At 45.5% G+C, this 13,741-nt stretch overlaps 1 protein-coding gene across 2 annotated transcripts in view; it reads left to right on the top strand.

The window, feature by feature from the left end:
* Trib2 (tribbles pseudokinase 2) overlaps window positions 1–10,778 on the top strand; it is a 41,235-nt gene extending 30,457 nt beyond the window's left edge. Inside the window, exon 4 of one of the 2 annotated variants that reach the window (XM_029484775.1) lies at window positions 8,430–10,778. In XM_029484775.1, the coding sequence (XP_029340635.1) occupies window positions 8,430–8,898 (469 nt within the window). In that variant the 3' untranslated portion in view covers window positions 8,899–10,778. The remainder of the gene's footprint in view (window positions 1–8,429) is intronic. The other variant, XM_029484776.1, reaches the window with a different exon arrangement.
* The last annotated feature ends 2,963 nt before the right edge of the window (window positions 10,779–13,741 follow it).

Below are 13,741 nucleotides of genomic sequence, written 5' to 3'. Positions count from 1 at the left end.
AACACTTAGTGGAGCCAGCACCCAGTGTCTACCTGAAGCTCAGATTTCCAAGCAGTTTTGACATTTATGGATGGTACCACCAATTAACCAAAACCACAGGCAGTCTTGTTACTCCATGGGTGGCTTCTGTTTCTTTCACAGCACTGTATGATATGGACTTAGCATTTTAATTATATAATGAGTGACAGTTGGTGAAATAGATGTATCAATAGTCCCTCACACCCAAGAAGATGCATATTATAAGAAAAATCTCTATCTGTGTTGAACAGATATAGAAGGCAGTGGATAGAAACATTTTCCAAATGTGCTTTTTCCAGTCCTTGTGGGGTTTTCTCTAGCCAATGGAAAAGTCCAATCTGTTTGAAGTTTCTCTGGGCTCCAGACATAGCTCTTAATTATCCTTTAAGAATCCTAGATATGAATATTAGGGTTGGAGGAAGAGGGGCTTAGATCCTGAAATCATCTGTCCTTGCAAATGTTTATTAAGTATTTATTTTGTCTGCTTGCAGTGCTAGATGTTGGTGGGGCAAGCATCAGTAAAAGAAAGCCCAGAGTGGGAAAGACAATGGGACAGGTAGTTCACTATTTCAGCAGCTGGAGTGTGGAACAAAGAGGCACCTGGGGATAGAGGGGGCAGAAGAGCTGTTGTGGGGTGGGGCTCATCTAGAGAACCAGTAATGAGAATGACAGGTGGCTAGGGCCTTGGATACATTCCCTGATCTTGTCCTTGACCTGAAGCCCACGGATAGACTCTCTAGACCAATTGCTGGAACCATATTCGAAAGGTGGGGAGAATACAAGGAAGACAACCAGGGAAAGTGAGACTGGAAGCTATACTCTACATCTGAAACACGTCAATACTAAAACATGGCCAGACTTTTTGGTTCCCTGAACTTGTTATTTAAGCCATCTGTAGGGATCCCTAGTTTTTAGGCTGCCTGCCAGGTGAAGCATCTTCTTCTGGCCCAGGGAATGCCCAAGGCTTAGAGAGGAATTTTCAGGTAGATACCCAGCCTGAGCGGTACAATGTCAAAACCAAAGGGCACACTCGCTCACAAGCACTGATCCTGGAGAAGCTTTTCCGAGATGTGAATCAATCGATTGCTCTGGGGTAGGACAGATCCTTCAGGAGCCACTTCTAAGTGCAGGAAGCAAGTGGTGAATGGGGAAATCAGTGTGGCTTTGTGTTCCAGCTCGGGTTTCCCTGTCTGTTTCCATGGTGACAAGAGTCAGGAAGCCCTGAGGGCTGCAAGCTGTGGTTTCTGTGGAATCTTCCAAGCAGTAGAATGACACTCCAGGTGGAATGGCTTCCCTTGTGTATCCGGTGGCCTCGGTGAGTGAGTCAGAGGTGTGCCCACAATGCCGGAGGCTCCATTGCAGTGGGTGTGTTACTCAAGTGGCTTCCTCATCCTAGCTATGTCTTGACAGGTCCTTTACCTTTCTCAGCTGCCGGGGTCTTTCCAATTGTCTTGAGCATCCAATATGTGCAAACAACCAGTCCTGGGTTGTGTGCTGGTACAAGATACTGTGGCTTAGCTTCCCTGGCATTCGCCTTCCTTTTGACATCTGTCTTGCACCATGGAGGGTTTTCTTGACTGTGTGCCAGCTGCCATCCATCGTGAGCTCTTCCAGACAGGAGAATCACTGATACTGGCCCTGGAGCAGAAATGGCTCACAGTTGATTACTGGGAAAATCTGTACATACCTAAAACAAGATTAAATGAAGGACTCTTTTGTGCCCTGTAGCAGCCTGGCCAGGTCTGGTAGGGCTGCAGAGTCTGAGCCATGCTACCCACAGTGCTGGATGGTTCTTTCCTGGGCACCTTCTGTGATTCACTACAGTGGGGATTTTTCTTGCACAGTTGGCCTGATTATGGAGGGTACACTTTCAGGAACAGAGTAAGGCCAGCCTGGCAGTAGCCCATCTTTTCTTCTTGGCTCTTAGTCTGCCCTGGACCCTGAGGCTGACCTCGTCTGCAGCTCTGAATGATCTGCGACCGGATTTCCTGTCCCTGTCAGGCCCACTTTGCTGAACTCCTGGCTGAGCTCCACCCTGTTCCACCCTGTCCTCTCTTCTTCCTGCCAGGAGCTCAGGGTGAGGCTTAAGGGTTTGAAAGCAAAACATGGTTTGTTGTTGGGGGTTGGTTTCTCTCTCTCTCTCTCCTTTTGTTCTTTCTTTTTATTGTCATAGGTAGGGCACTATGTTAGAGGGTAAAAAAAATTTTTTTTGAATACCAGCTCTGCTTTTACTTGCCAGATAGCAAGTCTCCTCAGCTTTTGATAGCTTAGCCTTTTTCAACCAGAAAGTATATGGGTCTTTCCATCTCTACATCTCTATCTACACCATGTACTATATATGGCACTGAGTTAACTCATAGGATGGCTTTGCATGTCAATAAATCCAGGACTGGATAAATCTGGAACTGAAAGAGCCCTGTCTCCGTCTACTTAGCACCATGTCTTTGCAAACATCTTCAGCACCTTTAGTTTTTGATCATGGTACCATGATGTACTGGGAGGGGACAGTGACACCCGAATCTTTCTGACATGAATTCAGAGTGAGCTTCTGATTCAGTTAGCTTGGCTGTGCCTTGGGGTGTTTAATTCTCCCCGCCTCTGTTTCCTTATTTGATAGGAATCATGCATAGCCTAAGCCCCATCTTTCATTTTTTTTATGAGACACAAAAAGGCAGGCTGTTGAATCCCAGCGTTTGGCGATTCTTGTCTGTGCTACATGGGTACTGCTGCTTTTCAGACCATCGCATTGTGATTGTAAGGGTGTCCTATAGGAAGCATAGCAGCCTGACAGCTGCAGAATGATTAGGAATATAGAAGCTGGAAGAGCCCTTTTCATAGTACTTATTAGATCATATTTCATGGGAGAGAAACAATTGAAAGAGCCTGGGTTACTTTGCGAAATGGATTTGGTAGTTGGAGGATCTTTGGGGCCTGTGCTGGAGATAGGTGAGGGGACCTGGTTTTTGAGGGGGGATCTTGCTGCCCCACAGGTGCTGGGAGGGGAATGGAATTCTGCTAGTCCTGGCTTCCCCACTCGGCCCTGGGCTATGACTCGGCCCAGGCCTGGCACTCGGTTGCCTATCTTTGAGTACACAGGTTACCTTCTTGTGAGCCTCGTCTATCTGTGACGTCTAAAGCAACTCATCCTGTTACCTTCTCATGCCAGAGACAGACAGAAGTGGGCCCAGGGAGATCTAGCTTCCCTGGTCCAATGTGGTCTGTTCTAGGCTTCTGCCTTCCTTGGAGTTTATAGTTATTCAGTCGCCATTGTTCTTGTCTCCCCCTCCTACCACCATGTCACTTTCATAAATGTTTTCTTCATAACTCATCCCTATCTCCTCCAACACAATAATGGATAGCCTGATTATCTGAGAGAAAGGCTGAGCTAACCCACATACTAGGCAAGCGAAATCTCAAGCAAGGGTGAACAAGTACAGAAGCCCCAATTAAAAATGTGGGCACAGCATCTTCTCTGGTCCCATCTGCCCAGCCTTGCATTTATACTTGCTCCTCTGCCTGCACCACTCAGCTCTGGGGTTGAGAGCAGGAATCTCAGTTTAACATTTGGATCTGTAGTTACCACCATGCTATAGGCAGCTCTGTTACACTGGGCTCTTTGGGATATCCTGTCTTGAGTTACTTTAATCCTCAGCAAAACAGAGAGGATGGTTGTGGCCTTACTTCTCATGGACACATCCCTAGTGCCTAGTTTGGGAGTTCTATCAGAGTAAGTGCTCCTGAATGTCTTTTAAATGCCTGAATGATTAGTGGGCTATTTGAATCACCAGGTTCACAGATGCTCTTGTTAGTTTTTATGGAAATCAACTCCTTTGCCTGGGAAATCCATCACCCCCCAGACTGTTTAGGAGACTTCAGGAGAAGTCTATTCATTCATGTCTACTCTGAAATCTGTTTGCAAAGGTCCCTTCCCTGAACTCAGTTCTGGAAAAAGAAGCAGAGACAGCTCCGTTCCTGAGAGGAGATAAAGGGTCAGGCTTGGAGGCGCTGGGTAGCTCCTGTAGTTGCACAATAGGACCTCAGGCACTGGGGCTTGAAGCCCAAGTCTCCTGTCGCACTTCCCTCTGTCCCAGCACATGGAGAACATCCCGGAAGATCAGTGTTTAAAGATAGAATCCAGACCACTTGCCTCGACCCTTGTTAGGAGTGATATAAACAAGCCGAGGATGTTCTAGGGAGGAGCAAGGTCAGGGAAAGCCTCTGGGGCTGCATTTCTTTTCCACCCTGTCTCCAGGCTGCTCTTCCCCTCTCCTCTGTCCTGACTTGGATGCTGATGCTGTGGAAGGAAGTAGAAGCTGGCTGTACCGACCTGAATGGAGCCTTCTGAGTATCAGTGGCTGAACGGGCTCCATGGGATAACTGAGCACCCAGTCTGGATATGACTGACTTGGCCTCTGTGCCTAGGGCTCCTGGTACACACACACACACACACACACACACACACACACACACACACACATACATCATATACTCTACTTATGTCATAATGTAAAGGAAACAGATACATAAACACATGGATTGCATTAGGCATGTAGATGGCATTTGACCTTTGTACTTAGTACTTTTTAAAGAGTGAACTTGAGCTTGAAGCTGACTTCGGTATGTGCTTTGTTATCTGAGTTGCCCTGGTTCCTAGGACAGCTCACTGGCTTCAGCACATGATCCAGAGTCAGAACGATCCAGCTGCTCCTCACTGCATCCTCAGACCTTGCCTTATGGAACTCTGAAAACAGTGGTTCTCAACCTTCCCAATGCTACAACCTTTAATGCAGTTCCTCCTGTTGTGGTGACCCCCAACCATAAAATTATCTTCACTGCTACTTCATAACTGTAACTTTGCTACTGTTACGAATTGTAATGTAACTATTTGGAAGGATAAAGGTTTGCCACTGAGGTTTCGATTCACAGGTTGAGAATGGCTAAAGGGAAGGAGGTTGAAGTCCCCTGTAGATTGGCCAGGAGCAGCCCAGCCTCAGTTGTAGGCTAGTGGTTTTAGTATCCTTATTCTGTTGCGTTAAGCATCTGCATAGTTTCTGAGTTCTTGTCTTGCGGTACGGGAGAGAGAGGGGAACTTCACTTGGGGGAGTGTTAATGGACAAGGTGGTGGTCCTGGCTACAGTCCAAAGCCCTAATCATGGGGCCACACATGGGTCTCCATGATGAGGGGTCAGGGAACTTTAAATATGGGGGTAGGAGTAAAAAATAATCAGAATGTACAGTTATGATGTGCAAGAGATAAACAGGGACCACACTACAGGTTTAAAGATTTGGCATAGCATAAATTCTGTGGCGTTCCTCCCGAGAAGGTGGAAGGAGGATTTCATTTCTGTTGTCTCTCCTTCCCCATCACAGGCCTGGTTAATAGACCTGTCCTGATTTCTACATAATTCTAGCTAGATAGTAGAACAGGGGCTACTGCTACTGTTTCTTTACAGCAGAGCTGAAACCCCCCATAGTCAGCATCTGCTTGTCTGTACCATTCATATAAGCCAGTTGGTGCCAGCAGTGGGCCCAGGCTTGTAAGCCACAGCAGCAACAGATAGCAGGTCTCTCCCTCTGTATCCAAAGTCACTCTGTTTTGCTTCCACAAGCTCCTGGAGGCGAGGAAGCCAGGGTTCATCCAAGATGACCACCTAGTGATTTAGGAGTTATGAATAACAAACTGTGTTGATAGACACGAGCAGCATTGCCAAGGCTGATCAGAGCGGCAGGGCAGCTTTGTGTAGGGCACACAGGTGAGACCTACATCATGTCACTCATTTAAACAGAGGCCAACTCACAGTGAATTGTACCTCAGCAGAAGAACATTCTAAGCAGGGGACATTATGAGTCCTTAGAGGGACTGAGCGAGACATTGCCTTTGAGGCAATCAGAAGAGTGTGTAACACAGACAGATTAGGCTTAGAGGGTAGGGACACAGACATGGAATCAATCAGCAGACATGACAAGGACACTGGCCTCTATGTGGATGACCTAGGACACTAGGGGTTTGTAATGAGAATCCTGCCCCAACTTGAACCCCCTGTCTCCAACTTTTCCTCCTGAACTGGTAGCCATTCACACAGAGGTAGGAATTACTTCCAAGGTTACAGTTTATAGCTACATCAACTGCTCTGCTGCCGAATCAAGGAAGCTAGAGGTGGAAGGAGCTGTTGAGAGGAGCCCTGGTATATGCGACTCAGAATCCCCTCCTTCCTTCCCTCCCTTCTTCCCTCCCTCCCTCCCTCTCTTCTTCCCTCCCTCCTTCCCTCCTTCCCTCCCTCCCTGTGGCTTCATAGTCTCCTCTCTGGGCAGTTTGGAACATCTGGTGAGGCTGGTGGGTGGGTCATCGCCACCTGCCACCTCCTATTAAGAGAAATAAGCTGGAGAAAGATTTGTTTTTAATCAGTTCAATTCCAGATTAACACAGCTAGAGCCTCCTTAGTTTCGTAGGCCATTAGCTACAGGAGCATTCGAAAACAGGCATGGGGTAGGGGTGTTGTAGAAGATGGCTCAGGGAATGCCAGAGGAAATTACATGTTGCTGTGTATTGTGGAATGTTAGATCTGGCACAGAGACAGCCTTGTGCGGGTGGATGCATGGTGATTAGTGGATATCATGAGTGAACTGAATGGATGCTCAAAAATGGTTATGATGGTGAATCATTTAATGTAAAATTTATTGTATTAAAAGAAAAAAACAGCACCCCCAAAATAAACCATACAGAGAGAGAGAGACAGGGACAGAGACAGAGACAGACAGACAGACAGACAGACAGACACACACACACACAACACAGCCTTCTGCAGTATTCCTCTTTAAAGGGAGCTTGAGTGACTTAGCTGAAGCTACACAGTTGGTGAGAGATACACCTGACTGGGAGTCTACACCCCTAAAGACCACACTGTCTAGGAAAGCAATCAGTGCTTGATTTTTGGAACATGTTCATAGAAGGTCCTAGAAGCAACCCATCTTTTGTCATCTCCTCTACTATAGAGCTCCCAGCAGCTCTCCTTAACTAGTTGCCATCGGTGACTTTTCAGACTACCTTGAGAGACTGAGATCTGTAGGTACAGAGAGTAAAAAAGGGAGAAGATGAGAGGAAGATGGTCTTGGGCCACACGCTGTGAGTGATGACCAAGGTGACCCCGTTGTTGTTTGTCCAGACACTTTCTGTTGCTAATTTGAACCCTTTAGCTTGTGCACTCAAGCAGGATGAAGGCCTGGATGTATGCACTGAGAGACAAAGATAAGTGATGTGAATTTATGGGTCTTTTAAGTACCCCAGAGGCCCAATTCCAGCTCCAACTGTCCTTAGCTACCATCTTAGCAGGATTCCAGGAGTGTGGTAAGAACCACCTACTCAAAGGGTTGTGCTCTGCTCTGCCTAAGAGAAAAGGGTTTTCATTTCAAACACTGGGAAGGAGTATGTTTACCAGTCTCACGAAGCCCAGGCTGGCTTCCAATTTGCTGTGTAGGTTAATCTTGAACTGCTGATCTTTGCCTCTGCCTTCCAAGTGCTGTGATTACAGGTGTGTACCACCACGCCTGGCAGCAGTTTGTTTTGCACTAATATGATTGATCTAAGAAGTCATCTTAGTTTCTAGATTTTTCCATTTTCATAGTGTATCTCTTTATTTCACACTCAATGATGAAGCGTGGGGTGTGTGTGTGTGTGTATGTGTGTTTGTGTGTCATATAGGTGATGTAAGCTAGGTGTTAGGGCCAGAAATTCACATGTATTTCTCCACTCCTTCTAGCACATCTAGGGCTTGCATATTTGTATAGATAAGTTGCTGAGTTCTTGAAGAGTCGGTGGATTGGGAGGTGGGATAAATAGTTTGAGAAGACTCTTGGCATCACACTGCTATTGTCACACCCATCTACCCAGACACACAGTCACATGCGAATCTTGCACCTGTAATTAGTGATAGGTGCCAGGTCAAGGACCCAAGGCTTTGGGGATATGACAGGCGGGCCAGGGCAGGTGAAAATCTGGAAATGAAGATGGACTTGATATTTGGATGCTAGGCTTAGATGAGTAGGTCGTGGAGACCACTTGAGCTGAAACTCTCCCTGCCTTTCTTCCTGTGTCCTAAGAAAAGTGGTGGGTACAGCTAAAGAACCCGAAGGCAAAGTAAGGAATTCTTGTCCACTTCCCAGCTAGAAGGCTTCAAGAAGATACTCAAATCCCCAGCTTCAGTAGTCTATGCTATGAGTGACTACTCATAGCATAGACTACTATGAGTGTAACATCCAACTTGTTACAGGGATGGATGGATGGATGGATGGATGGATGGATGGATGGATGGATGCACAAACATCAGCAACCCCGATATACCGATGGAATGGATGGGTCAATGGATGTATCTCCCTCATCCTTAGGAGCCTCTGTCTTTGTCTCTTTCCTACAGGACTCGTGTCAAACTGGAGAGTTTGGAAGATGCTTACATTCTCCGGGGTGATGATGACTCACTCTCTGACAAGCATGGCTGCCCAGCGTATGTCAGCCCAGAGATCTTGAACACCAGCGGCAGTTATTCGGGCAAGGCAGCGGACGTGTGGAGCCTGGGGGTAATGCTGTACACCATGTTGGTGGGGCGTTACCCTTTCCATGACATTGAGCCTAGTTCTCTCTTCAGTAAGATCCGCAGGGGCCAGTTCAACATTCCAGAAACTCTGTCTCCCAAGGCCAAGTGCCTCATCCGAAGCATCCTGCGACGGGAGCCGTCAGAGCGGCTGACCTCGCAGGAAATTCTGGACCATCCTTGGTTTTCTACAGATTTTAGTGTCTCAAATTCGGGATTTGGTGCTAAAGAGGCGTGTGACCAGCTGGTGCCAGACGTCAACATGGAGGAGAACTTGGACCCTTTCTTTAACTGAGCTCAAAGCCCAGGGACACATAGCAGGTACCAGGAGTAAGAGAGAGCCCCAGAAAGGAGTTCTGGGACACAGGTGGCCTGGCTGAGAAGCAAGACGGATATTCATATTTACACATTTCTTGGTTCAGAGAAGGAATATGTTCTAGGAGCTGACAGAACACGTAGCGTGGGAACAAGACGTGTGGGATGGGGTTTGGGTTCAGATGGACGGGAGCCCCTCCCCTAAGCTTCTCTTCCCTGGGGTAGCCTGAGAGTCCCCCTTACCAGTAGGGCTATTCTACCCCACTTTTCATTTTGTTCAGAAATAGTTGCAGATCTCGATAGAATCCAAACTCTTCTGCCTCAAACACATACCTTGGCATTGCACTGTTAGCATTTAACTTCTTGTTACCATTCAGGGAAGGGACAATTGATCGAAGATTTTTTTTTTTTTTGAACAGACCAACCACCTATGTAATAATTAATAGGGTTCACCTAAAAATAATAATAATTCGGTGCACACAGACTGACCTGAAACCTGGGTGCTAAACTAAAAGAAAACAAAAGTTCCAGTTGTCGTCTCTCATTCTCACTTTCCAATTCATTTCTTCTAAATAAACGATTTCCTATTCTGGTTAGGAAGTAACATGTTAAACGCTTTGCTCCCTGAAGGGGGAGGGGGAGTCTGTTCCTTCACAGACATTTCTGTTTTGTATCAGCTGGTTTTTGTAGCAGGAAACTATCAGAAGTCAAACTTCCAGATGTATTATCACAGTTCAGGGGAAGAAGAAAGGAAAAGAAGAAAAATCCAACTCCTTTCTGGTTTTTGTTCTTTTGAAGGAAGAGGGTTCACATTGTAGACATTGCTCTCTGCTCCAAATTCAGTGAGGGGCTCCCAGAGGGCAGGCGCCTCCTGGAGTCAGATCTTTTTGATGATGCTGATCTCAACGTTTTGTTTTTGCTTTATGGGAAACTAGTAAAACGAGACAGGTTGTCCCATGTGTATAAAATACAGGGCAGCTATTTCCTTTTCTTTGCTAAGAATGATCCTTTGGGCTTAGAAAGGCCCTCTGGTTTGAACAGAAAGAGTGAACGGGCAATAAGCCAAAAGCCAGGATGATATACATACAAACAGCTCTCTGTCCCAATACGCACCTTGTATTTATTAAGGAAAATGTCACATTGTGATGTATTAAGCCAGTACTTCAATTACGGGTCAACGGGATGACATGTTACATGCTGTAGTTTAACATTTATAATTTTGTTCCCCTGTTTTGAATATTTCTGTCCCTGGAATAACCTTTTATTTGGCTTTCTCTAGATAGCCTTATTTGATTTTGAGTGGCAAAATGTTTTTCCTTTTGTACTCTGGCTTTTCTATTGCTGTATGATACAGAACTCTTTTGGCATAAATATTTGTGTTCCCAGTACCTCAGTCGTTTGGGTTTTCCTGCCTGCATCTGTTTTGTGAAATGGTCCTGTTTTTGGGTAGGTGACACGTGGACTCTAGTGTGTAAATGTTACTTGAATCTGTGCTTCACTCTAGTATGTGGCATGTGTGTGCGGACTCTTGGATGCTTCACGCCTACTCCACTGGAGCCCCTGTCCCCAGGAGGGCAGCTTCCCCATTGATAATCAGGAGACCGAGCTGCCATGGATTTACCCTTGATTCTATTTTGATAATGGAAGATACAGAGAGAGGGTTTTACACTCAGAAGATGGTGCTGTGGCAAGAAGGACCTTTTATCTTCCCTCTCCCCTGTTTTTAAAGTCCTGGGTGGGAGGAAAGATTGGAAACATGCATGATGGGGACTAATGGCCTCTGGTGCTTTGTCCTGTATTTGGTTTAATGTTTTTGTCCTAATCTCTTCAATCAATAAAATTGTGCGTATTTAACTAAAAGTTTGGGGTCTCAAAAATGATTTTTCTGCCAGTGTCTTTGTGACCATCACATTGCCAGGTAAGAAATCCATAATATGAACTCTTTCCAGTCAAACCAGCATTGATCCCATCTAGCAACCTCTCTGAACTGGGACACATACTGGCCAATCTAGGTGTGGCAGCTCACTCCTAGAAAGGATAAATAATTTTCTACTTATAGTTGTTTGTTTCCTCAGACAAGTAAGTAACGATCTTGTCAATGATGAAACAGTCCACAGGTGTTAGCTGTATGACTGCTGGGCCATACATCTATTTAATCTTGAGCCTTTTGACTGCCTGTGATGTAAGCATCTTCCAAATTCTCCAGCTTGACACGAGTCCTGTATAAAAGAGACAAAGACAGAAGCTCCTAAGGATGAGGGAGATACATTCACTCCATCAGAGAGTGCAACAGCCACACCAGAATTATCTGGGTTACTCTACAACTTAATACCTTCTTCCTTGTGATTGTCTGGGGAAAACCACACCTTTTCAAATATCTGAGAGGACCCAATTCCCATCAACTGATATCGGCCCATACCCTTCTCTCTGAGATGCATGGATTTCCAAGGCTAGATAAGGTTTCTAGGTAATCATCTATTGACTGCCTTGATCAGAACAGAATGATAGCCCAGAAGGGATCACACCTAATCCAAGATACCCCATAAACACCTCTGTCTTTTCTTCACATCATAGAGAGCCAACAGATGGAACAAGAGAGAAAATGGGGGGGAGGAGTCAGTGGAGGGGGTGCATATGGGATTCATGGACATACACTTTCTGTGCTGGGATCCTACTTGATCAGTTCTTTCACAAGGTAATCTGGGAGGGAAGGAAGGAAAGTATTCTTGGAAGGAAAATATTAGGTGAGATGATAAGAGAAATAGCAGAAATATGCAGATGTAACCCTGTGTGAAGTATTAAGACACTTAATTGAGTTGCCACAATGTCTTCGGGTTGTAGAACAGACTCTCCAGTGTCCTACCAAAGATGCACTTATAAGAAGATATGGGAGGGCATGGCTAAAACAGAGACTGTCAAGACAAGAGGACCAGTTTTTCTAACTTAATCGGAAAGCATCACCCCTATATCCTCAGCGCCTGGCCAGCACTGGCCCGAAGTCTGACAACACCAGAAGGACGCAGTCACTAAATAACTGCTTCTGGATATGTAACTTATGCCACGTGACATTAGCTGCTAAGTTTTCTCCCCATCTCAGGATGCTAAGATTCCTGTCATTAGAAGACAGCCTAGAGGCACTTGCAGGGCTACACATAGGCTGATCCAATTTTGCTGCTCTCTCACTGCCTGTGATTAAGCAGAAATGGGCCTTTTGCCCAGTGAATGCCGGTTTGAATTGTATTGCATCAAATTGTTGCATATGTAGCTGCTGGGGATGCTGAGTGTGTCTCTGGCACACACTCTGGGCCAGAGTTTCTACCTCTAAAATGAGTTTCTACCTCTATGGAAACTTAGGCTCAGCAAGATGCCCTCCCTCTTCCACACACACCTCATATCTGAAGATTTGGCCAGTAGAAAGCTTTTATTCTAACACCTTTGGATATATAACACCTACGGATGTATGATTCACCCCACTGGACAGAAAAAAAAAAAAAAAAAAACACCTGCAATACAAAGAACTAAGGGTGGAGGCATGGATGATGGCAAGCCCATGCTTTGCATCCCTGCTTTCATATTAGCTATGACTTGGGAAGTCACTTTAATTTTATAAGGACCAAAGGTATCTTGAGAGAGGACTGAGTTAAGGTGCTTCAAGGGCTTAGTGCTATGTCAGGATGGAACAGGAACCCTTCCTGCTATCAGCAAGAGGAAACAGAGCTCTTTTGACTCGGGAGTGGTGCTAGAATTGAGTATCTCTTAGGAGAAGGCAGAGAGTTACCATGAACACGTCTGCCTTGCTGCAATCAAAAAAGACTTCTTGGACCAACGTTCTGTGTCGAGTTTTAATATAGACTCAGGAAGTTGAAAACTGAATGTTTTACTTTAGTGAGTGTTGTGCTCTTTGAAAAGTCATATTAAGGGGTGTGGTCTTTAGGGGCGGGATTAAGGCATGATTTTTACCCTCATAAATGAATTAGTTCTTTTATGAAAGAGGTTGAAGGGAGCTCTATGTAAGGATCTGAAAGGAGAGCCGCCCTCAAAGTAGTAAAGACATTCCCCAAACATGGAATCTATTGATATCTTGAAGGCAGTCTTTCCAGCCTTGGGAATTGTTAGAAATTATTCTTACTTATATATTACAGTGTAAAGTACTTTGCTATACAAGCTAAGATGTGTGTGAAAACTACTAAACAAGTCCAATTCCTTAACCTTTTCTTTAAAGTAGCCAAGGTTCAGAGAGGACCAGGCCTAGGAAAGAGTTGCCCAGTGTGAAGATACAGGGTGAACTAGAGCTCCAAATATGTAGGTGCTTTAAGTGGAGAGCTTTCCACAACACCAGCTCTTCTTGTCACCAACATAATTCTTTCCACAGGACAAGGTCCTTTCTACTATGGGCGTCTCTGCCAGTCCATCCCTGTGTGCGGCAAGCTTTGTGGCCCACCTTCAGTGGACGTCAAGTGTTAATCTGTAATAATTATGAACAGAAGTTACTCATACATGCCTTAAGGTATCCTTACTCATCATCTGTGGCTTTCCACTGTTTTCCTGCATGCAAGTCTGGTCATTGCTCATGTCTCAACAGTAAAGAAGGGCCAAGACAGTCAGCTTCCCAGGCGAAAGCACACAAGGAGGCCATACAAAGCCCTTGCCAGGTGTACTTAATTTTAATCTGTACAATTAAATTCCCAGCTGCATATGATGTTGCAGTGGTGAACTGAACCCTGAGTGATGTCCACCTAGAGATGGAGAGAAGATCAACATCAAAGGCAGCACCTTCACCATAAATATAAAGTCTTGAAAGGTGTATTTAAAGGCAAGTTGCA

This window comes from Mus caroli, chromosome 12, assembly GCF_900094665.2.
Source record: "Mus caroli chromosome 12, CAROLI_EIJ_v1.1, whole genome shotgun sequence".
Classification (NCBI taxonomy): domain Eukaryota; kingdom Metazoa; phylum Chordata; class Mammalia; order Rodentia; family Muridae; genus Mus; species Mus caroli.
The sequence above is the reverse complement of the archived record's forward strand: the minus strand, read 5'-3'. Positions and strand labels throughout refer to the sequence as shown.